General features: G+C 39.2%; 2 protein-coding genes across 2 annotated transcripts in view; one reads left to right on the top strand and one right to left on the bottom strand.

Moving 5' to 3' along the window:
* MRPS27 (mitochondrial ribosomal protein S27) overlaps nucleotides 1-1,908 on the bottom strand; it is a 35,174-nt gene extending 33,266 nt beyond the window's left edge. Inside the window, exons 1-2 of the mRNA XM_065744206.1 lie at nucleotides 1,827-1,908; nucleotides 638-715 (exon numbers count right to left, since the gene is read on the bottom strand). Of these exons, the coding sequence (XP_065600278.1) occupies nucleotides 638-715; nucleotides 1,827-1,890 (142 nt within the window). The 5' untranslated portion in view covers nucleotides 1,891-1,908. The remainder of the gene's footprint in view (nucleotides 1-637; nucleotides 716-1,826) is intronic.
* Nucleotides 1,889-18,746, top strand: PTCD2 (pentatricopeptide repeat domain 2). The gene is given in 11 exon segments (XM_065744207.1): nucleotides 1,889-1,955; nucleotides 1,958-2,068; nucleotides 3,342-3,434; nucleotides 5,702-5,831; nucleotides 6,652-6,769; nucleotides 8,141-8,219; nucleotides 12,054-12,145; nucleotides 15,108-15,221; nucleotides 16,022-16,096; nucleotides 16,423-16,536; nucleotides 18,429-18,746. Coding segments are annotated over 11 exon segments (1,218 nt in total). The 3' UTR covers nucleotides 18,654-18,746.
* The last annotated feature ends 3,274 nt before the right edge of the window (nucleotides 18,747-22,020 follow it).

The raw sequence follows: 22,020 nt of genomic DNA on the forward strand, positions 1-22,020 counted from the left end.
AAAATAGAAGGCAAAGATTATGCATTAAGGAGGTCTCCATAACTGTTTCACTTACAGTACAAAATAATTCTACCCCTATAAAATAATGTATATGCATCTGTAGAATAGAAAAACATTTTCCACGATGGCTGACAAGCAAAATAATCACCAATAAGATGGTGGCAAGTCATCTGAAATTTACCTCAAAAGAAAAATCTAAAACTTCAACATGATATGTATTTTTCAATTATCAAGAAAATACTCATGATAAGCATTTTTTAAGGGGACTGTCTTTTAATACTTACAGAATGAGTCTCTTTTGCAATGCATTAAAACTAAAACATTAGTTGTAATCAGAAGTAGTCGTCACATATTTCAGACAAAAATGTCACATTCATAAATAGTCTGAATTTTGTGGGCAAAAAAATTAAACAGCTTGCAGAAACCAAATATTGTGTAAATGGGCAAATCCTGACCATTTTTTTCAGCTTCACAGCTTTGAGTAAAACATAAGACATTGATAATGTCAGGCAGATTTCCACACAGAACCACTGAACCATTTTGGCCCACTATTTTTATTGTTCATATGTGGTTTAAAATTATTTCAGGTGCAATTAAAATAGCCAATGTGGTGGAAAAATAAATAAACGCTTCTCACCCAGGTTATGCTCCTCTTTTCGTCTCTTTTCCCATTTTGAGCTGTCCACATATGCTGCAGAAAGAAGAGATCTTCGACCTTAAAAAAAAGTCACAATGTAAGCTGGGTTGACTATGTCTAAGGAAGCATATAAACTTTTCATCAAGTATCTTCATTCTGTCACATTTACTGAATCAAATGCACTAAACTATCTGTATGACACAGTTGTTAGCAGCAGAAGCTATCAAAACAGCCTGGATTCCCTGTAACTGGAAAAGCCATTACCTTGCTATTTTTAAAACTGAAGAGTTTCCACCTAAAAGATTTTTCCAGCACACAACAGTTTTTCCCCAAACTGAACTGTGTATTTAAGAATATAAGAGATTTGTAAAGGTGGGGAAAGAACAAACAATAAAGGATGTCTTATTTGTGCTCATGGGCTCTTTCATCAGATGTTAGAACTTAGCTAGATGTAGACATAAGTGGTGAATATGCACAGAAAGGCTTCTTTGTTGTTGGCTTTTATTTTTTTCACCCTCATGGATTTGTCTCACTGGAAGTCAAAGCTGAACATTCACATATGAAGCACTACACATTTGATCAACTCTTCTGTTTGCAGCTCCTGTGATCCACAGGGTGCCCAAACTTTCTTCCAGATACTATTCATATCTTCAAAATTTTCATAAGCAAACTTTCTGAAGCAAAATAAATGCTTTCAATGGAGGAGCATGGGCCATGTTCGTGCACCACTGACAGATGGTAAGGTCCTGAAGATGCACGACGGACAGAACTGGCTAAAGGAAGGTAAAGAAATAACCGCAGACATTTGCAGAAAGGAGCCCATAGAATTACCCAACGCTATGACGTTCAGTTCCTTCAAACGGGTAATCGGATTTTTTTTTTTTTAATCAAAGACAGCCTGGACTGCACTTCAGTCACCTCAACCATGTGACAGGTTCCGCAGGGCGCTGCCCAGCTCAGGCCCCGTGTCCCACAGCGGCAATCGCAAGCTCGGAGCTGCCAGGACGGCGAAGTACGGCTCTCTCAGTCTCGCACTCTCAAAGCTGCCCCAGTCCCGGTGTCGGAGCGAGTGCCTCCGCGCTAAGCCCGTCCCCACCCCGTTCCCCGCAAGACGTCGGCGCCCACAGAGGCCCGGCCCGACAGGCACGGCCCCACGCCGTACCGCACGGCCCCGCCGCGGACCACTGACCTGCCCTGGCGCCGAGGGCCTTCCCGCCCCGCAGCGCGCCTCGCACGAGCACGGAGGCAGCCATGGCGCCGAGGGAGGAGGCGGTGGGGAATGGGCAGGCCCGGCAGCGCTCCGCCCCCGGCAGGCCGGGCGAAAGATGGCGGCAGTGCTCTCCGGCCGATCGCAGCGGGTGATGCGGGTGGCGGTGCGGCGCTCTCCGGTTTGCCTGCCCATCCCAGGCTGCTGGGGATGCGCGGCCTCAGGTAAGTGCGCAGCGCCGTGGCACTCACTGGGGTGGGAGAGGAGGGCGGGTGGAGTACTGGAGGACGGGTGGAGTACTGTAGTTCCCAGCATGCGTGGCGGGTGCTGCCAGCCGTCTGCGTGTCGGGAGTTGTAGTCCCGTCGCGCCTGGCGGTGGATTTTTGGGGGGGGGAGGTGTATTTCAGGAGGCTGAGTTGAAGAACGGTAAAGCTCTGCTGCTCAGAGCTTCTCGCAGGGCTGCCTGTCCGCTCCCTGAGAAGCACGGGCCGCGGGTGAAGGCGCCGTGGGGCGCCCCACGAGGCGGTGCAGTCTGGGTAACCGCGGCCTGTTTGGCCCGCTGGAAATCTTCCCATTAAATTTCGGGGGTAAGCGTGCTGCTTTGTGGGTTCTTAGCAAGTACACTGGTTACGTGCCTCACGCAGAAAGCAAGTGTTGCTGTTTGTGTGGCTTGCAGCATCTTCTGGGCAGATACAAAGTGTAACCTCCCTGAGATCAGTACTTGCTCCCACCCCCTCTGATTAAGAGCCGTTCTTTTCACAAGGTTGGAGAGCAGATTATGACAATGTGAGCTGCTTGCAGCAAATAGGAATCCACTGCTGGAGAACTGGCTTTGTGACAGCAAACACTTGACAAATGGCATTTCCATGACACCTTTTCTAGGCATCTTACGGAGCCAAACAGCTTACGTTGGAACCCAGAGATAGCTTTCAGATTCTGAATTTGTATTTGTCTTCCTCTGGTGTCTGCCTGTGCCAGAGCTTCACTGGGTCTCTTGAGTATTACTACAATCCAAATTATAACCTTTGTATGTTCATCTTTTGTCTTCTCACAGTAACTGGGGCAGCCAGCGTCAGGTGTACTGTGGTTATGATGGCAGCTGTACTGCCAAGGAGTTCTCAGTGTCAGAGAGATGGCATGGCAGACCCTTACAAAAGCACACCAGCAGGGTTCTTCTGCAGAATGCACTTGTATCTTAGCTAGGCAAGAGAGGAACATCTGTAGCTTTTATTTTGCACATCCAATAAATATATGCCTTTTTATCCTTGTATGTATTAATACTGGAAAGCTGTGATGTATTGATTGCTGGGTTGGTTTGTTTGTTTACTCAGTGATGTGAGGAATTGCAGTTCTTGTTGTCTAAACTAAAAACACTAAAAAAATGTTGCGCTGCCAGTAGTTTGGTATCATTAACAGCTGTAAATTATAAGTGTGAAGTTCTGTAATATTAAAGCAGTTGGTAGAATGTAAATCTCAAATTTCTGTTTCTTATTGCAGGGAAGCGGTATTTGCTAACAGAAGAAAATATGAAGTTAGAAGAATTTCAGCAGGCAAAAGCGGCAATTAGAAATGAATTTCATGGCAATAAAGGTATTTGTTTCCTTGATAATCACCATTTGTAATTTTAATGTGTGTACTGGAAAGAAGACAGTCGAAGCCTTTGTAGACAGAAAATTAACCACGTTGAAAGGCATCAGTTTGTATCTTCCTCTTGCAAATTGCAGCTAAAAATATCAGAGCTGAAGTTTTGAAGAATGACATTAGTTATGCCATTTTGAAAAATGTACAGGAGCGCTAAAGTGTGCAAGGAGTTTACAAAAGGACCTGAAGTGTTTGTGTCCTTGCATTTTCAATTCCATCGTGTAGTCTGATGTAAAGTACTGTTTCAGTCTACAAATTGTGCTTCAAATAAGTATTCAGCAGAGAAGGTTAATACTAAGCCTGGTAGCTACTTAACAGTCCAGAGCAGGCCTATGCCACTAATTGATTTAATTTGATCTGTAAATTTACTGAGTTCATTCTCTTAGCTTTTTTTTTTTTTGTTTTGCCTTATAAAATTTCTCAGTTTTATACCTGATTTTAGATAATGTCTGTAAACTCTGAATATGAAAAACAAGTTTTGGTTCCCTAAATCTACCAAAGAGGAAGATCGGTGTATTTTTTCGCTGATGAAGGCCTTGTCATGCCAGTTTAAAGTATGTATACGTTGTATACTTCAGAGAGGATAAATGTAAACATAAATCTATCCTTAAAATCAACATAAATCTATCCTTAAAATCTATCTCTGGCACCTTTTCCACCATATGTAGGTATTTGGTGATACCAAACACTAAACTTTGATAGTTCTTCCAAATACTGCAGTTTGGGTTTTTTGGTTTTTTTTAAATGACAAGGAAAGGACATATATCAAATTTAATTTTATATAAGCCAGTCATCTGAAAGAGAGTTGACTGAAATCAAAATAATAATTTTTCTATACTAAGTAATAGCGAAGTTTGAATCAGACATCGATAAATCATGATGTCATTTTTTTGCTGTGATTGACATACTCATATTGGACATGGTTCATACTGTTGCTATGTAGAAGCCACATGTTTGGGTTTTCATATCACAGTTCACCTTTTTGTTATTATACAAGTTGTAACCTGAGGTAACATGGATTAAAACAGTCTACTAAACATATATTTGTATGTATGTGCACATGTATATGTACTTGGTATTTAGGCTAGCAACTGAGAGATGAAAAGAAGTAAATAAGGCTTGTAATAAACTTCCATTTATAAGTGGAAAATGCAGTAAGAATTTTTGTTACACAAAATATGTAAGAACTACTATTTATTTTAGTTAATTATGCTACTGTACGTATAATTGTATATTAGCTATACTAGTAACTGTAACAGCTAAACAATTAACTACAATAGTTTAAATAGCTGTTATATCTTTACAAATACAGTTCAGATCGCAGGTATTTTTAAATTTCACTGCATCTTTAAACCCATATCAAATATGTATATACCTACTTCTATGTGTATGCTTTTCTCACTATGCAGGACTCATCCCAGCATCTAAGACTTGCACTTACATGTAGCAACATCTATATCACATCCAATAGTTGAATATGTTGTTCTCTGGGGTGCCCACTTTGCCACACTTGTGGAGTGCTTCTAGCTTAGAAGCAGCAGTAGCCCAGGAGCTGCTACATAAGTTTCCTTCTCTGTCCATGAGGGTGTGCAGCACCAGCAGGGTAAGGGGGCAGCCAGGTGATGTGTGTATGTGTCTCAAACACAGCATTAAAATTAGCAGCTGAAGGACTGGTCTTTGTTTTTGCTTTGTCATATTAAAAAAAAAAGTCCTGGATAGAGAACTGTCAAGGAAAAGGAAAGAAACACTAAGTTTAAGGCTATATATAAATATATATGTATGTATATATAACCTCCATATGTGTATTGTGTAGTAAACTCTCTTTGCATCAATTATCAAGGAGTTTAAATTAGTGATGTTTATCTATATACAACAGTGCTGAGTAGGAGTTCTTAGGATAGTTTGAATGCTGTTTTTTAAGACTCTTGTAGTATGTAAATGTCACTTTGAAAACATCCTTCCTCTTTGAATTTTTTTTGTATTATCTCATGCATTACATACCATACTTAATGGAACCAAGTTCACTATAACCATCTACTCAGTTTTCCTGAGTCTGTTCTGACTGTGGGGATGCCCCAGCATGCTACTCTTTGTGGAAATGTTTCACTTTTTTATTGATGGGGAAAAAAAGGTTTTTCTGTGTTTCAAGTAGCAGGCATGCAACACAAATAATGGAATTATCTATAGACTGCTCTTACAATGTGCTTCATTTTCAGATCCGTATTTCAAAAATATGAAAGAAAAATTAAAGGAAAATAGAATGATTCTCAAAAATGAATTAAAAATTTTACTGCACTTATGTCAGACTACTTCTGATGTGGAACTAGCCAAAAAAGTAATTTACAGGTACTTGTAACAATCCAGGTAACATTGTTTTCTCCCTTTATTTTACACTTCTATTATTAGATCTACTGAAGTGATGTCTGCAGGTGACGGTTTGCCTGAATTCAGGGACAGTTTGCACGCTTAGTTTGGTGAAGACTGCATTTTCATTTACTTTGCATTTTCCAACCCTTCAGAGACTCTCAGATCAAAGGAGAGTCAAGATATGGGAATGAACTGGTGCCCTGCTGTGTGTAGAATCAAAAGTGAGCCACACAGCCTTCACTTTTCAGCTGGGAGATACTGATGTGCTTAGAGGCATCTTCCAGCTAAGACATACCTGCTTATTAACTGGAAACATTAGTGGCAGGTCAGGAGGTTTTGTGAATGAAATCCTTCTGAGCAATTACATACAGAATTTTTGGGAAGAAAAAAAAATTAGCAAAACATATATTTTTAGTGTGGGTTAGAAAAAGTTTGAATACCTCAGCAGGTATCACTGCTAAAATGGACCAATGCAATTTCTTGTGCAATATATGATCTGTGAATAGGTGGTAAAGTAGCTGTCAATTCTGGTGAAGGGGGTGCATTCTATAACGAATCAGATATTAATGTCTTTACCATAAATAGAATATTTTACATATTGCTAGTTTGCTTTGTTAGTTCAGTCAAAATTACATTTTTCTATAAAATGTCTCTTCAGTTAATCTGAATTCCAGCACATGCAGATAGAAAAGCGGTTCCTCTGTCATTGTACATGCAGGTTGTGCTGCCTATTTAAAGCTGTTTCCCCTTGGCAAATTCTATGTGTTGTGTGATTAACTCTTTTGAGTCTTTCTGATAGGTACCATGAACAGAATGGGATCACAGACTTACATGGTTTTAAATTTGGGCCCCTCTTTATGAGACTGTGTTATGAGCTAGACCTTGAAACACCTGCAGTAGAACTTATCAAAGATCAGGTAATTTCCTTTAAATATATTTCCGTAATATCAGTGGTACATATTACTTCACTACAGGTGATTGCCGTGCCTTGCATGAGATAGACATCTTTTCTATTGCAACTGATACACATCATACTTAAAGTTTCTAAGGTTGCTGTTCTTCATGTAGTGTTTGTTTTAAAAAAAATTGAGTTAAACAGCATTTAAAAGTAAATGTTAATTTGACTGACTTTTTTATTATTGCACTTCTGTATAATTGCATAATTACAATAAAGAGTTATCAATTCAAGGATAATTCCTCAAAATAGCACTGATGTGTATTTTCCTGCCTCCTCTGTTTCCTGTATCCATCCTGTATAGATAATTCTTGGAAGTGAGCGCTTCTGAATTTTTCTGTAGCAGTTTTCTTAAATTCTTTAGATTGTTTACATCAGCAGATATACTTTGCTACTCTGTACTTCAGACTCCCTCCAAAGTGCTGAGAAAAATCAAGGAGAACATCTCTAAAGTGCTGTGTGCACTATCATGAAAAATATTGATTGTACTCAGTATCTAATAGATGTACATGATTCTGTGCAATAATATTCTGTTTTGAAAACTCCTGAGGGGCGGTGGAAAGTCAGCTCTATGTTAATTAATCAAAGTATGGGATATACCTAGTAAAAATTGGAAGTATTGCTTGGCCTACTGTTCTTAAATTAGGAACAGTATAAAGTATATGAGGGTGTTATTTGGTTATGGTTGAGTTCTGTCACTAGGATAAGTCCTGTAGTACTTACAGAACTTAGTAACTGATGGATGGTAATGTACTGTACCACTTCTTCAAACCCTGCTTCAGAAATTATCTTAATGTCTTTGACATTTAATCTGTCTATTCAGATTGTCATAACATGCAAAGACTGCTGTGGAATGTAAAACATACTTACTCTTTTTTTTCTGCTGCTATGCCTGTCATGACCTAAGTCCTAGTGTGGATCTATTCAGCATTTGATACTGTGATTATCAGAAAATTCTTTCATATGAGTTGTGCATTACCTCAAAGATACTGTTAATCAGCTGCAGCTGCATATCTGCTAAGCTTTTGGAGTAGCAATTAGTCAGACTTCTGCTTGTACTAACTTAAAGGTCACAATCTGTCACTGAAAAAAACAGAAGTAGGAATGTCTTTTAAATATCTGTAATTTTTAAGTGTGCTCTTGACTGTAGTGAGACTCCACTGTTTTAGAGGTTACATGACTGAGGAGTCAGGGAGTCTAAATAATTGAATACTGAACTTCTAAAAATGGGGCTCATTCCAATGGGAAGTCCTAATAAATACTCTGCACAATAATAATGCTCAGTCATCCTAACCTTCTTTAAAGTTTGCTCTATTTGTATGTTTTTCTACAGAATTTGCATGGTTTTTTCTCAGAAAGTACATCATTCCATATCTTGATGACTATGTTGTTTAAAAAGGGTCGTTACAAAAGTAAGTACTGAGTTACTAATGGAAAAGCACTTAGAATAACATGCTTCTCTCCATGAGTGTGTATATGAATACCGATTGGCCTTATGAGTATGAAATACTGACAGGGTTTTAGAAGACCAAACATCATATAAATCAGTATAGATGCAAAGTAGTTGTACTGTATTGTATAATAAAAATGGAAGGCTTTATCTGTTTCATACTTGGGATGGCATTCTTACCATCTTGTAGTTGTATGGAATTGTGATCAGTACTTTTCTTTTAAGTGTCCTCTAAAGACTTATCTTCTCTCTGTGTTGTAATTTTGTGTATCAATTTGGGTTCATTTTATTTTATTTGTGAAATATGTGTATGTTTCCCTATTCTGTTTGTTTTATATGTTTTTTGGAACAGTAAGTTCTCCAACAGTTTTCTGGCAGTTCATTTCGTAGAATCACCAAGGTTGGAAAAGGCTTACAAGATCATCCAGTTCAACCATCCACCTATTAGCAATATTTCTGTACCCCTCAGTACAGCATTAAGTGTTTCTTATACCCTCCAGGAATGGTAATTCTACTACCCTTCTGGGCAGCCCATTCCAGCACTTAACTACTTTTACAGAGAAGTTTTTTTTTTCGAATGTTTAACCTTAATCTCCCCTGGTGCAACTTGAGGCTATTTCTTCTAGTCCTATTGCTAGTTACACATGAGAGGAGGCAGACAGCCAGCTCACCACAACCTCCCCTCAGGTAGTTATAAAGTTCAGTGAGGTCTCTTCTGAGCCTTCTCTTCAAAGGAAATAATCCCAGTTCCCTCAAGCTACTTCTCAAAAGGTTTGTGCACCTGACCCCTCACCAGCTTCACTGCCCTTCTCTGGACACACTACAGGACCTCAATTTCTTTTATATGTTGAAAGGCCCATAATTGAATGCTGTACTCAAGGTGTGTTCTCACCAGTGCCAAGTATGGAATTATATTCACAGCTGGCAACACTTTTTGATACAAGCCAGGATGCCCTTGGCCTTTTTGCACCTGGATACACTCCTGGCTCATATTCAGATAGAAAAGCTGAGCATTGGCCAACACCTTTTGGTCTATTTCTTCTTCAGCCACTCTGCACCGTGCCTGTAGTGTTCTCAGAGTTGTTGTGGCCAAAATGCAGGACCTGGCATTTGGTGTTCATTGAATGTCATCCTGCTGGCCTCAACTCAGTTATCTATCCTATTCAGATCCTTCTGCAGAGCCTTCCTGGTCCCAGGCAGGTTGACACTTCCTCCCAACTCAGTGTCATCTGCAAACTTACTCAAGGTGCACTAAATGCCGTCATCCAGGTCATCGATATAGATATTGAAGAGGACTGGCCCCGTTACTGACTCCTGGGGAATGTCACTTGTGACTATTTGCCAGCTGGATGTGACTCCATTCACCACCATACTCTGGGCCCAGCTATCCAGCCAATTATGTGCCCAGCAAAGAGTGTACTTGTCCAAGCTACAGGCTGCCAGCTTCTGCAAGAGAATACTGTGGGAGACAGTGTCAAAGGTTTTGGTGAAGTCTAAGTAAACTATGTCAGCAGCCTTTCCTTCATCCATCAGGCAGGTCACTCAATCATAGAAGGAGATCAGGTTGGTCAAACAGGATCTGCCTTTTGTGAGCCTATGCTAGCTGGGCCTGATCACCCCAGTTGTTCTGCGTATGCTGTGTGATCTCCCTCAAGGTGATTTATTGGCTGACATGATCTACTGACAGGCCTGTAGTTCCCCAGATCCTCCTTACAACCCTTTTTGTAGATGGGAGTCACACTGGCAAGCCTCCAGTCCTCTTGGTTCTCTCTGTTTGACCAAGAGTGATGAGAGGTGATGGAAAGCAGCTTGGCTATCACCTCCACCAGCACCCTTGGCACCCTCAGGTGAATCCCATCCAAGCTTCCTGTTCATCCATGATAGTCTTCTTTTCCATCAGCTCATCTTGTGGCGCAGGAGGACAGCCTGGTCCTGAACATTTAAGATTTCCTTCTTGAGGAGTGATCAGCCTTCTTTAGCCCCTTTACTCTTCAGGTCTGAATCCCAAGGGGTTGGAATATCAGCATCCTGAACAGTTCAGAGTCCACCTTCTGAAGTCCATGGTAGCAGTTTTGCTGCCCCATTTCCAAGAATTTTGTTATTCTGTCCAAGACAGCTCCCAGCCTCCTCAGCTCCCACCAGTCCTCTGTGAACTGTATGTCTAGCAGGGCATATCCTCTACTAGTTTCTTCTTACCAGCTGCATCTGGAAGTTATCTTCTATACATTCTTGAAACTTCCTAGACTGCTTCTTCTGTTCTGTATTTTACTTCCAGCATATATCAGGAAAGTTGAAGTTCCCTGTGAGAACAAGGGCTGGTACTTGCACTTCTGCCAGCTGCTTGTAGTATGCCCCATCCATCTCTTCATCATGCTTAGCTGATCTATAACAGACGCCCACCAGCATGTCAGCCTTGTTGTTGGCTGTCCCCCTGATCCTTACCCATAGATTCAACCTTATCATTTGCAGCACCAAGCTTAACAACATCAAACATAGAGAGCCATACCACCCCCCCTCCTTTCTTACATATCCGTTCTACTCCATTCATAGGAGCGATTGTACCATGTTTCCATAATGGCAACTAAGTTTTGAGTAAACCTCTTCATGGTGAAAAAAACAAAATTCTAGTACTAGGCACTAGCTTCTCAGCCATGTATTTATGAGAAGGATTTTCTCACCTCTCGGTATTGTTCCCTGCTAATGAAGGTACAGAGGAAAATATGAACTGTACATCCACTCTGCACATTGACCAGCCCGGTCCCCAGAAGTGATTTTTGATAGTCCTCAGGCTTCTTTCAGTGACTTAATCACTGCCGACCTGAACTGTCAATGAAGGATAATAATCAGAGGGGCAAATCAGACTAGGAAGTTTCCTAGAAATATCTCTGACCCAAGCCTGAGGGAGGCAGCACACTTCCATATGGATAGGGTTTGGATGACATGAATGGCCCCTCCGTTCCTCTCAGAAAGGAGTCACCTATGACAGTCATATTTCTTTCCTTCTTGGTGGTGGCAGTCTTGAGGCATGAAGTCAACTGCTTCACCTTAGACAATCTTGTGGGTGTACCTCCCTTCTCATTTGTGTCAGAACAGAGAAAAGTACCCTTTTTCCTTTGTTAAGAAAACAGGCTGGAGCCTTCTCTTGGTTTGTCTTACTTAGTGTCCATACACAGAGTGGCTATTGCAGTATTTAAGGCAAGTGTATAAAATCACTGTTTGGCCTTTGGATATGACAAGGAATCATCTGATTTGATTGAAAAGAATATGGAATAAGTTTGTCAAGCAAATCGCTCTCTTTGGAATTTGTTGAATGTGCAGTACTTAAGACTTTCAAAGTTTGGAAAATCAACATTTGTCCTAAAGGCTGAGACTGAATAGTTGTTAAAGTAATTAGATCAGAGCCAGAACAGAGTGTTACAGTGTAATGAAGCATATGCTTTAGTGAGGAGCTTTTAGATAGCTTACTGAAAATGGTTGAAACTTTTGTTGTGATTTGTCTTCATTCTGGACTATTAGGAAGGAAGTGGCTTTGTTTTAAGTTTGTGTGAAAATAATAGAATAGTAAAGCCAGGTGCTAATGCAGATTGAAAGCCTCCTTTCTGGGAAACAGTATCTCACATACTTGTGATCCTGTTAAGGTTCTTAAAATGTATTTGTAAAAAGTTATTAGGTATCAGTTTGCATTCTGATTTTGAAGTAAAGTTCCCGAGTTCATAGCGTGCTGAGATTTTTTTCAAGTCATTGAACATATAGCATTAAATTTCTAAAACGAGTAATACTACTGTATTTTTGGCAGGTGCTTTGGAAGTCCTAGTAGAAATGAAAAAACAAGGAATACCTTTCAACAAGGAAACCTATTTACTGGCGTTTGCAATATGCTACAAACTGGTAAATATTTTCAGTTTATATTATGAACTAATTGAAATGCCTTCTCTATGTCTTCCTTTTTGGAATTCTGAAATTTACACGTGTTCCCAGTCATGATTTCACATCTAATGCAAGTATTTTATACATAATGAAGTCATAAATCACTTCATTTGTGATCTTTTATACATACGTATGGCTTCTTTTACCAACTAATGTCACAAAGCAAATCTCTGAGAGAATTAAAAGGACATTAGCATTAAGAAACAAATCTGATACAGCCTTTGATTAACTGTTAGCATTCTTCCTCTGGGATCTGTGTCAAGGTGTACAGCCACAATATTAGAGGTATAGTCTGGTTTATTTGGGAGACAGGATGCATGATATGTTCTGTTTGACAGATAACTCCCTCCGAGATAACTTCTCTTCCAAGTAATTTTTGGACCATTTTTACAATTGCATCCAAATTTGAAAGGATTAACATTCTCAAAGGTAATCTGTTCTTACATGCCAGCTGAGTAAAGAAAAGAAAGATAAATGAATGCTTCAGTGAGAGACAGGCTTCCCCTAGACCTTAATTGTATTTTTAGTTTGGAGAAAAACATGAAGGCAATAAGGAATTAGTAACAGTTTCCTTAGAGTAGCTTCCCATTTGTAGAAAAGCGAGTCCACCAGATATTTTTCTTTATATAGATCTCTCCAGATTTGAATCAATTCTGCAATTTGAAGTATTAACAAAGGCCCTTCCTAAACACTGTAGGACCTCTTTTTCAATTTCACTGTGCTTTTTGAAAGAGAAAGTAGCTGAAGAAAAACAATACTACTCTACAAAGCTTCCTCTTATTTCTCAGTTAGCCATACAACGAACTGAGCACATGTGTGATAAAAATGAGTCAGCCAAAAATGGTAACTCTTAAGTACTTTCTGAGGTGCTTTTGAAAGCCTCAGTTCTAATGAATTGCAGATACTTTTAGGTTGGGGAAATAGAGATAGCAATTTGGCTCTGCTGTTTGTAGGCTGGGGCAGTAGGTAGAGCTCAAAAAGAGCTGTAGAAAGTTTGCACTTAAAACCAAATAGAGATTTATGTTTATTTAGGGGTGCTTCCAGTTCTACCCAGAGAGTGCCTTTTTTAGGAAATACTCAATGTAGAGAGACAATGACACTATGCTACAAAAGTAGTTTATAAGCTTGTGTTTGCTTCTAGCATCTACCTAGACAATATTTATGGCTATAACATTATTTCTTGGTCTGCACTCTGTCCCTTCCACTCTCTGAAAAGTGCTGGTTTTCACTGAATCCTGTTGTGTTTCTCTGAGGTCTGCTGTAGATACAGTAGCTTTACATAATCTCTTAAAATACTAACATATTACTTTACATGGGCTGTTGCGTGAGGGCTTGAATCCTTAGCATATAAAAGAGGAAGATGTTTCTGAGACTTTTGCTTTTCTACTATCATCTCTGCCTCGGTTTTCAGCAGTGAATTTGGTATGTTGTTATTTAGAATCATAGAGTCATTAAGGCCGATAAAGACCTCTAAGATCATGTAGTCCAACCATTACCCCACTAAACCACATGCTTCAGTTTCACATTTACACATTTTTTGAACACCTCCAGGGACAGTGATCCACCAGTTTTCTGGGTAGCCTGTTCCAATCCTTGATAACGCTTTCAGAGAATAAATTTTTCCTCGTATCCAACCTGAATCACCCCTGCTGTGTAGCGTGAGACCATTAGCTCTTGTTCTGTCACTAGTTAGATGGGAGAAGACACCAACCCTCACCTCATTACAGCCTAGTTGCAGAGCATAGTAAAGGCTCCCTTGAGCCTTATCTTCTCCAGACTGAATAATCCTAGTTCCCTCAGCCCCTTGGCACAGGACTTGTGCTTCAGACCCTTCGCTAGCTTTGTTGCCCTGCTTTGGACATGCTCCAGGACCTCAGTGTCTTTCTTTTAATGAGTTAGATCACAGCTGCTATTTACATGAATGGCATTTTGAACAGTAGGGATAGAAATCAATGCCTGATGCTGAGAAGGAACATGAAGGATGTTTTCCAAGACAGTGGTGCAGGTTGTTAAAAAACTTTCCTCCTGCCAACTTAAAGTTTGAAAGGTTTTAAATTGTTTGGGGTCCAGTTAGCTCTCTTTACCATTTCCATTTTGAGGAGCATTATTTTTGATGGTTTGTGGTTTTTGAAATGGTGCACGGGTGATGACTTTGCCTTTTACTCTAGACTTCGTTGAAAATAGTGACATTAATGTTATTACTATATATCATTCACTACAAATAAGATGCAGATTATTTATGCCCATAAAGTAAACTGTGCTGGTAATTCTTGACCTTTGGAGTGCTTAATTGCTAACTCAATTTGAAGTTGGAGCACTGATACAATTTATTGCTTCCCGTTAATAATGCAAGCTCTTTTTGTTGGAAAACGTATTACATTAGAGTAAAGGTAAAAAAAGGTATTATATTAGAGTGTATAAGAGACATCTTGCCAAATGTAATCCTTAAGAGAGAGGCTCAAAATTGCTGAATATTCAAATTCACTTGTGTGCAGATTTCTGTAATACAATGGTGCTGATTAATTCAGTGTTTAGTAAACACTGATCATTAATTACTCCATGTAGTTTTTAGAATAAAGAGAAAAATTCAGCCTTTTTGCTTATTTGGCAATGGTATGAAAATTGAAATTGTTGCTTTTAGCTGACTGCCATGGGTTGTTGTCTCTTCTGTAGAAGCCAAAACACTCAAGGGAATGTCTGATAGTTATTTTTACCCTCTTCTGAGCACGGTAGCACAGAGTATCACCTTTTGGCATTGTGTATCTTAAGAAATACAGAATCTGCTAGGTTCAGATATAGTTTGCCTTGCTGGCCTTATGGTGTATTTATTTCTGAATGCCTTCTGAATGTCATTGCAATTGCCTACAGTATTTTCAGATCACATTATTAGTAAAGGCAACATATGTATGAAATTTCTACGTAGGGCAACCTGGAGTCTTCCAAAATCTCTGCAAAACTGCTTGAAGAAGCACAGCTAAAAGGTGACTCATTACCACTGCGAGCATTCTACTTTGCTGTGGCATCTGCTCTGAAGCAGGTATAGTGTCTTTTTCTTTTGATTTATACCTCAATAGGTTATTTTGTTATATGATAGTCAGATGAAGAAAGCTAACGCAGAGAAAGCATAACTGATCTAGGCAATTATTTTAAGTACTATAATCTTTATGGCCCTGAAGAAAGGGTTATGGGTAACTTCCACATAAACTGAATGTCAGAATTCCAAAGTCTAACCTATGACTTGAATCTAATGCACAGATGTATTGTGCCACTCACAATTCCACATAGAATTTTCTTACAAAATAGAAGAAGGTTGGGCTAGTAGTTTAGATATACCCATGACTCAGTCCTGCAGATGCTGATGCATAGCAATGATTTACTTCAAATGGAACAAAAATAATTATAAATACTCATGCAGTAAGCTCTTCAAACTGTTTATCTGTAGAGACAAATTCAAGGGCTGTGATATGTATTGCCCTTTTGCTTGAGATATGGCCTGTTCTTGGTAGCATGTTGCTTCAAGGTGAGGTTTTTCATCTATCTCAAGTGCCTAAGCATCAACTTAAGCAGATCAGAATGGAAGATTGAACAGGAGAATACGAGTTAGGAAATCCTTTTGTCTGCTGTTTCTAGTTTACATGCAAACTCCAGTGTGGGGTGTTCCTTTCATAGGCTGGATGCTACATGGGGCTGTGGGACCTGGTGAAGGTTTTGTAGATGTAGTTTGTATTTCAGTGAGAAGATGTAACAGCTTGTTTTTCTTAAGCTTTTCCTTATTTTGGGAACGTTATCACATTTTTAGCTATATATTTTCTTAAATTATTTTTAATTCCTTTCCAGGATGATATAGCACAAGCCCAATTTTATTGTTCTCAGATAAGGAAAACAGAGAATAATCTATACAGTAACCTTAAAGTAAGTATGCTTGCTTTGTGTTAGAGTTTTACAATAGAAATATTCAATATGCTGTAGTCAACAACTCTCGTGTGCAGAGCACCAGAAGGCTCCAGGTTCTCTCTTCCTTTCCAGGTCTCAGCTGCAAAACAAAACAAAAAAAACCAACAAAACAATTGTGTGGAAATTGACCCTCTGCCTTCACAATTAATGGATTTTATCAGCCTAGCATCTAGAAAAGTATTTTGGTCATTCTTTCATTCATAATGTTTTTTTCAAATGTATTCTTTAAGGCTTTCTTTCTTTCTAATGATTATTCTGTGGATTTATCTAATTTTACTTTTAAGGTTCTTGTCCAGCTCAGATCTGGCTTGTTAGAAGAAGTGATAAAGACTTTAGAGGAAGTAATGGATGTAGATACTCCTCCATTTGTGAAAAAAATTGAATTTTCTGAGCAAGTGGTAAGTATACAATAATGGCCCTAATCAGGCAGCAAGTATGGCATCACAGATCTGTCCTGGTTGGGGATACAGGCCTGGGGGTGATAAGGCAAGTCTGAGAGGAGGTCTTGATTGCTTAGCTAAGCTATGATGTGCAGTTACAGAGCTTCAAGTTCCTGAGTTCATCCTGCTAAAACTGTTTTGGTTCTGATGCATTCAGATGCCAAAGCAGCTGACTGGTTTATTGTGCTGCTGGGCAAAGTACTTAGCTGTCTGCTTCCCTTTTTATTGAGGGCCTAGCTTTTAGAAGCTCAAATTTCAACCAAGGGAAGATGAAGAGTTCCCTGGTGGCCTTAAATTATTTAATCTCTTGCTTTATATGCTGGCTTCATTTGATGTATAAATGAGGATAAAGTTATGATCATGGTCATACTGTTAGCTTTGTAGTATTTGCAAGCATCTGTGATGCTGTGCAGAGAAGTGTGATATAGGAAATAATAGCTTCCTTACAGCACTGATCACTGTGGAGGATGCATGTATGAATCTTTCAGCTTGCCAGTGCTGCTTCTTTTCCTGAAATTTATTAATGTGCTCATTTTGAACATGTGTATAGAACAAGGTATTTTAAATCTGTTAATAATTAAATTATCACCCTTTTAAAGCTGCTTAGTAGCAGAATAATTGATACATAACCAGTAGATAAAATGGAGATATGCCTTTCAAAGCATAGTTAATGGATATTTGTTGCAATAAAAGCTGTATGTGTCAATGTTGTATTTTATTTTTGTTTGGCAAATCTTTAACAGTTCCTAGGAAGACCATGCCTTTGTTCTAGCCCATTCCTTCTACAGTAGTTTATTAACCAACAACAATTTTTAACAGATTGACTCATTCTTTAGCTCATTCTCCATGTATGGCATAGTTTACTGAAATTTCCAGTGTTCTTTTATATGACTTTTACTTTTTATTTGAACTCTACATTTAGCTTTGTATGGAATAATAATTATAATTGTGCCCATCTGGAAATTAGATTTGGGTAAGAACTTTTGTTCCCTGAGTTTAAATAGAGAACAATTGCTTAGTCTGTTCTAGGATTGAAAATAAGACTGTGCAGCTTTGAGGAAGCTTTTAATCTAATAAACTTTCTCTGATAGGTATCTAGTACATTTCCAGTATCATAGAATCAGCAAGTTTGGAAAAGACCTACGAGATCATCCAGCCCAACTGTCCACATGTCACTAATAGTTCTCTCTTAACCTTGTCCCTAAATACAATGTCTAAACATTCCTTGAACACTTCCAGGGTTGGTGACTCCACCACCTCCCTTGGCATCCCATTCCAGCCTCAGAACACTCTTTTGAAGAAGTAGTATTTCCTGACATCCAGACTGAATCTCCTCTGGTACAACTTGAAGCCATTCCCTCTAGTCTTATCATCAGTTACACAAGAAAAGAGGCCACTTCCCAGCTCACTATTACCTCCCTTTAGGTAGTCACAGAGAGCAGTAAGGTCTACCCAGAGTCTCCTCTTCTTCAGACTGAACAAACCCAGCTCAGCCACTTTTCATAAGGCTCCAAACTCCTCACCAGCTTCACTGCCCTTCACTGGACACGCTTCAGGACCTCTGTGTCTTTCTTGCAGTGAGGGGCCCAAAACTGGACACAGTACTTGAGGTGCGGCCTCACATGTGCTGAGTACAGAGGGACAGTAACTTCCTTGTTCCTGCTAGCCAGGATGTTTTCAGTATTTCCAATATTGTCAACTAATGTATAATGTGTGTACTGCTTAAATTCCTTTTATTGTAAGCCATTGCACTAGCTGTATATCTTATGCTGGGTTTGGGGGTTTTTTGTGTGATTGTTTGTCTTCAATATGGTTTTTGATTGAGATCTTTATTATTTTCCCCTCTTCAGCTGGCAATAGCCAGGGAAAAGATGGAAAAATACCCTGACTTTTCAGACAAACTGAGAGATATTTCTACAAAACTACAAGTTTCAGGACGGATAACCACATGCACACTGGAAGACATGCTTTTCCAGATTCCTCGTTCAAAGAAGACACCAGCAAAACTTTTAAATAAAAAACAATTGGGTTATAAGGCTGCTAAACTGCTTCGGTCAAATCTAGTGTTGGAATAGTTCAATATTTATTGATAAACTGAAGTAATGTCACCTAGAAGCATGTTTGAATAAAATGTCTTCTCCCCTTCTCCACTGTGGGAAGTTGTTTAAGTTTCTTGTGTGAAACTGAATTTTAAATTTAGATCATATTGGTTATTTATTTGAATTTTTATGCTAAAATGTGCCCTGATGCTGGGTACTCGTGTTTTGTTTAGAAAATGAGTGATCAGAATAATCTGAACTTTTTCCTCAAAGACCATCCTTTGGGTCACAGCCAAAGGATTGTGGTCACCACCTCAACATCCAGGTAGAGACCAATGAGGAGTGATGTCTGTCTTGGGACTGTTGCTCTTCAGCATCTTTATCAGTTATCTGGATAGTGGAACTGAGTGCACCCTTAGCAAGTTTCCTGATGATGCGAAGCTAAACCGGGCTCACCTGAACCTAATGAGGTTTAACAAGACCAAATGCAAGGTGTTGCACTTGGGTCAGTGCATTTCTAGATACATGTATAAGCTGGAAAGAGAACTCATCGAGAGCATCCTCATGGAGGACTTCATAATTTTGGTGAGTGAAATGCTGGACATGAGACAGCAGTGTGCTCTTGCAGCACAAAAGGCCAGCAGTATCCTGGGCTGCATTAAAAGACCTGATAGCAGTCTTCTGATACTTAAATAGAACTTACAAGCAGGAGGGAAACATCACATGGATAGGTAGTAATACAAGTGGGAATTATTTTAAACTAAAAGTTGAGAGATTTAAATTAGATGTCAGGGGAAAGTTTTTTACTCAGAGCATGGTGAGAAACTGGCACACACTGCCAAGAGAAGCTGTGGATGCCTGTGATGCAGACACTCAAGGCCAGGTTGGATAGGGCCCTGGGAAGCCTGATCGGGTTTCACAACCCTCCCCACACCCAAAGCCTAAATGAGGGAATATCAAAGCACATAAACTGTTTTTTCAAGTTCCATACATCACAAGAAAATCACAGAGGAAGTCAAGCATCCTTGGTGGTTTTTAATACATATATATAGAGAGAGATTTTCAAAGTAATATGTCAGTTTGTTTGGTTTTGTTTGTTTATTTGTTTATCAAATGGTTTTATGGGAGGTGGCATGGTAACTATCTGTTTGTTTTGTTACTTGAAGAAGAATCCTCAACAGAAGTCTTTTCAGAGTAAGTGACTACACACACTGCATATATACTACATAAATGTGCCATATATCCTTCAAGTTTGCTTATATTAGGCTAATCAAGATAATCATATCCTGGTAAAAATTTGCAATTAAGTCCTTATAAGTTGCTTAGAGTAAGTATAATCACTTCTAAGATTAGAATTATTTCTCATCTGTGTAAGTTGCTCAGAGCAAGTGATCATAAAAGCAGTACAGTGAAGATTCATGTTCAGCCAGCATTAAGAACTAGGCCAAATGTATTTAGGCCTAGAAACTTGTAAAAATCAGTAAAAGCTGTTTTGAAACTGTGAGTCCTGTGTACCCCCAAAATCTTTTCTCATTCGCATTCCAGAGTAGAAGAAACTGAAAACAGCAGTAGTCTATCTAATGCCTGGGTGTTTTTAGGATATCTGTGTATAGAGCAACTAACCTCTAACTAACTTCTTTACGGTGAAGGTGACTGGCACAGCTGCACAGGGGCGTTGTGGAATCTCCTTTTCTGGAGATATTCAAGACCCGCCTGGACGCCTACCTGTGCGACCTGGTGTAGGGAACCTGCTTTGGCAGGGGGGTTGGACTCGATGATCTCTTGAGGTCCCTTCCAACCCCTACAATTCTATTATTCTAACCTGTTGATACAGAATATGGCATATATGTGAGCGTAAGAATGAGTGGAACCCAGCTTGGTATTCTCCAGAAAGGGACATTTCATCTGTGTTGTAATCTGTGATCTTTTATACTACACTGTTTCACGTCTCCCTAGTTGTAAAGGAGGCCCCAGTCAAGCAAAGGTCAGAACTCAAAGGATTCATTTTGGGGATGGATCTGTGTACACAGTGTGAAGCTTTGTTGAAGCCAGTGAATTACTATGAAGAAACAAGAACACATCCATACAGAAAGACATTGTCAGCCTTTACAGCAAGGGGGACCAAAGCAAGTTTCCTTGTGAGGTGTTGAGAGAAACTTGTTTTCATTGTTGATGTGTCTTGCTGATAAGTGCATTACTATACAGTGGTTAGAATTGCATGTATAAGTGAAGAATAATCTGAAGTTCATATCAGAATTTTGTGATAAGTATGCACATTAAGGTTAAACTACTACTTACTTTAGGTATGCAGCTGATTTTTGGAATTACTAAATTTTGGAATATTCATTATAATGTTATATGTCTTGTAGTTTCACTCATAATATAGGAGTTTACTGATTTTTTACAGTTCTGATTGGCTTCAGCTGGAATTTCTTTCAAGATTCAGAACAATAAAATGAAGAATTAGCTCCAAGTCTTTTCTTTGTAAATAAGTTTGATGCAGGGTTTGTAAAGGCTGAGTGCAGTGTGGCAAAGATTAATTTGAGATAAATGAAACGGGAGTGGTACGTTTGAATTTATTCAGGTTGTTGCTGCCATTAGATAAAACTGTTTTATATTAAACTACTTTTTTAAATACAACAGAAGATACATAATTTGTTGTATTGCAAATGCGTAAGGTCAGTACCATTTAATTTCCTTAAATGTCACTTGGAAACATACTTTAATTGCAGGAGGCTGGTTTGTCCTAGGACCTAGAAGTGCCTATTGTGTTTTGTTTAGTTTTTACTGAATGGTTACATTCCTGTCTGAGGCTGTTTCCTACCTGTAAGTGAAGAAGTAATAGTTTCTGTTGCAATTCACTGTCATGATAGCTGACATTTCTATGTTCTGTGGACTACTGGTTTTCTTGAGACTGATTTATTTAAGCAAGCTATAAGCTTGTTAGTTTATTTTAAAGAAACTCCATCCAAAGAGGATGCTGGATCTGTCACAAGCCTATGTCAGCCTGCACCACTCAAGGGATATATGCTTATAAGGAACACTGGTTGCAAAGCAGGCCATTTATAAAACCCTACACTAGGTTCCTGCACTACTGCCCCTTCCTCAGCTGAAAAGGATCAAGAGAGTGCAAACGTGTGAAGTGAGACAGTGAGGCAGGTGTTCCTACCCATCAGTCTGGTTACAGCCCTCTGCAGTGAGTAGCATAGAAAACCTTGGTGTTTAAATAACCAGCAGTACTTGAGAGGAAAAAGAGAGAGGGTGGCGATACAGGGCTAAAGGGTAAATTCAAAGGAACACAGACAAAATTAAGACAGAGGTAAGCATTAGAATATGAAAGGTTGATCCAGAAGCTCTTTGGAACATTGATAATATCTTCCCTTTGGAAAAAAAGTCAGCGAAA

This window comes from Cyrtonyx montezumae, unplaced genomic scaffold (assembly GCF_038088225.1).
Source record: "Cyrtonyx montezumae isolate F1298 unplaced genomic scaffold, pur_monq_1.0 scaffold_30, whole genome shotgun sequence".
Taxonomy (NCBI): domain Eukaryota; kingdom Metazoa; phylum Chordata; class Aves; order Galliformes; family Odontophoridae; genus Cyrtonyx; species Cyrtonyx montezumae.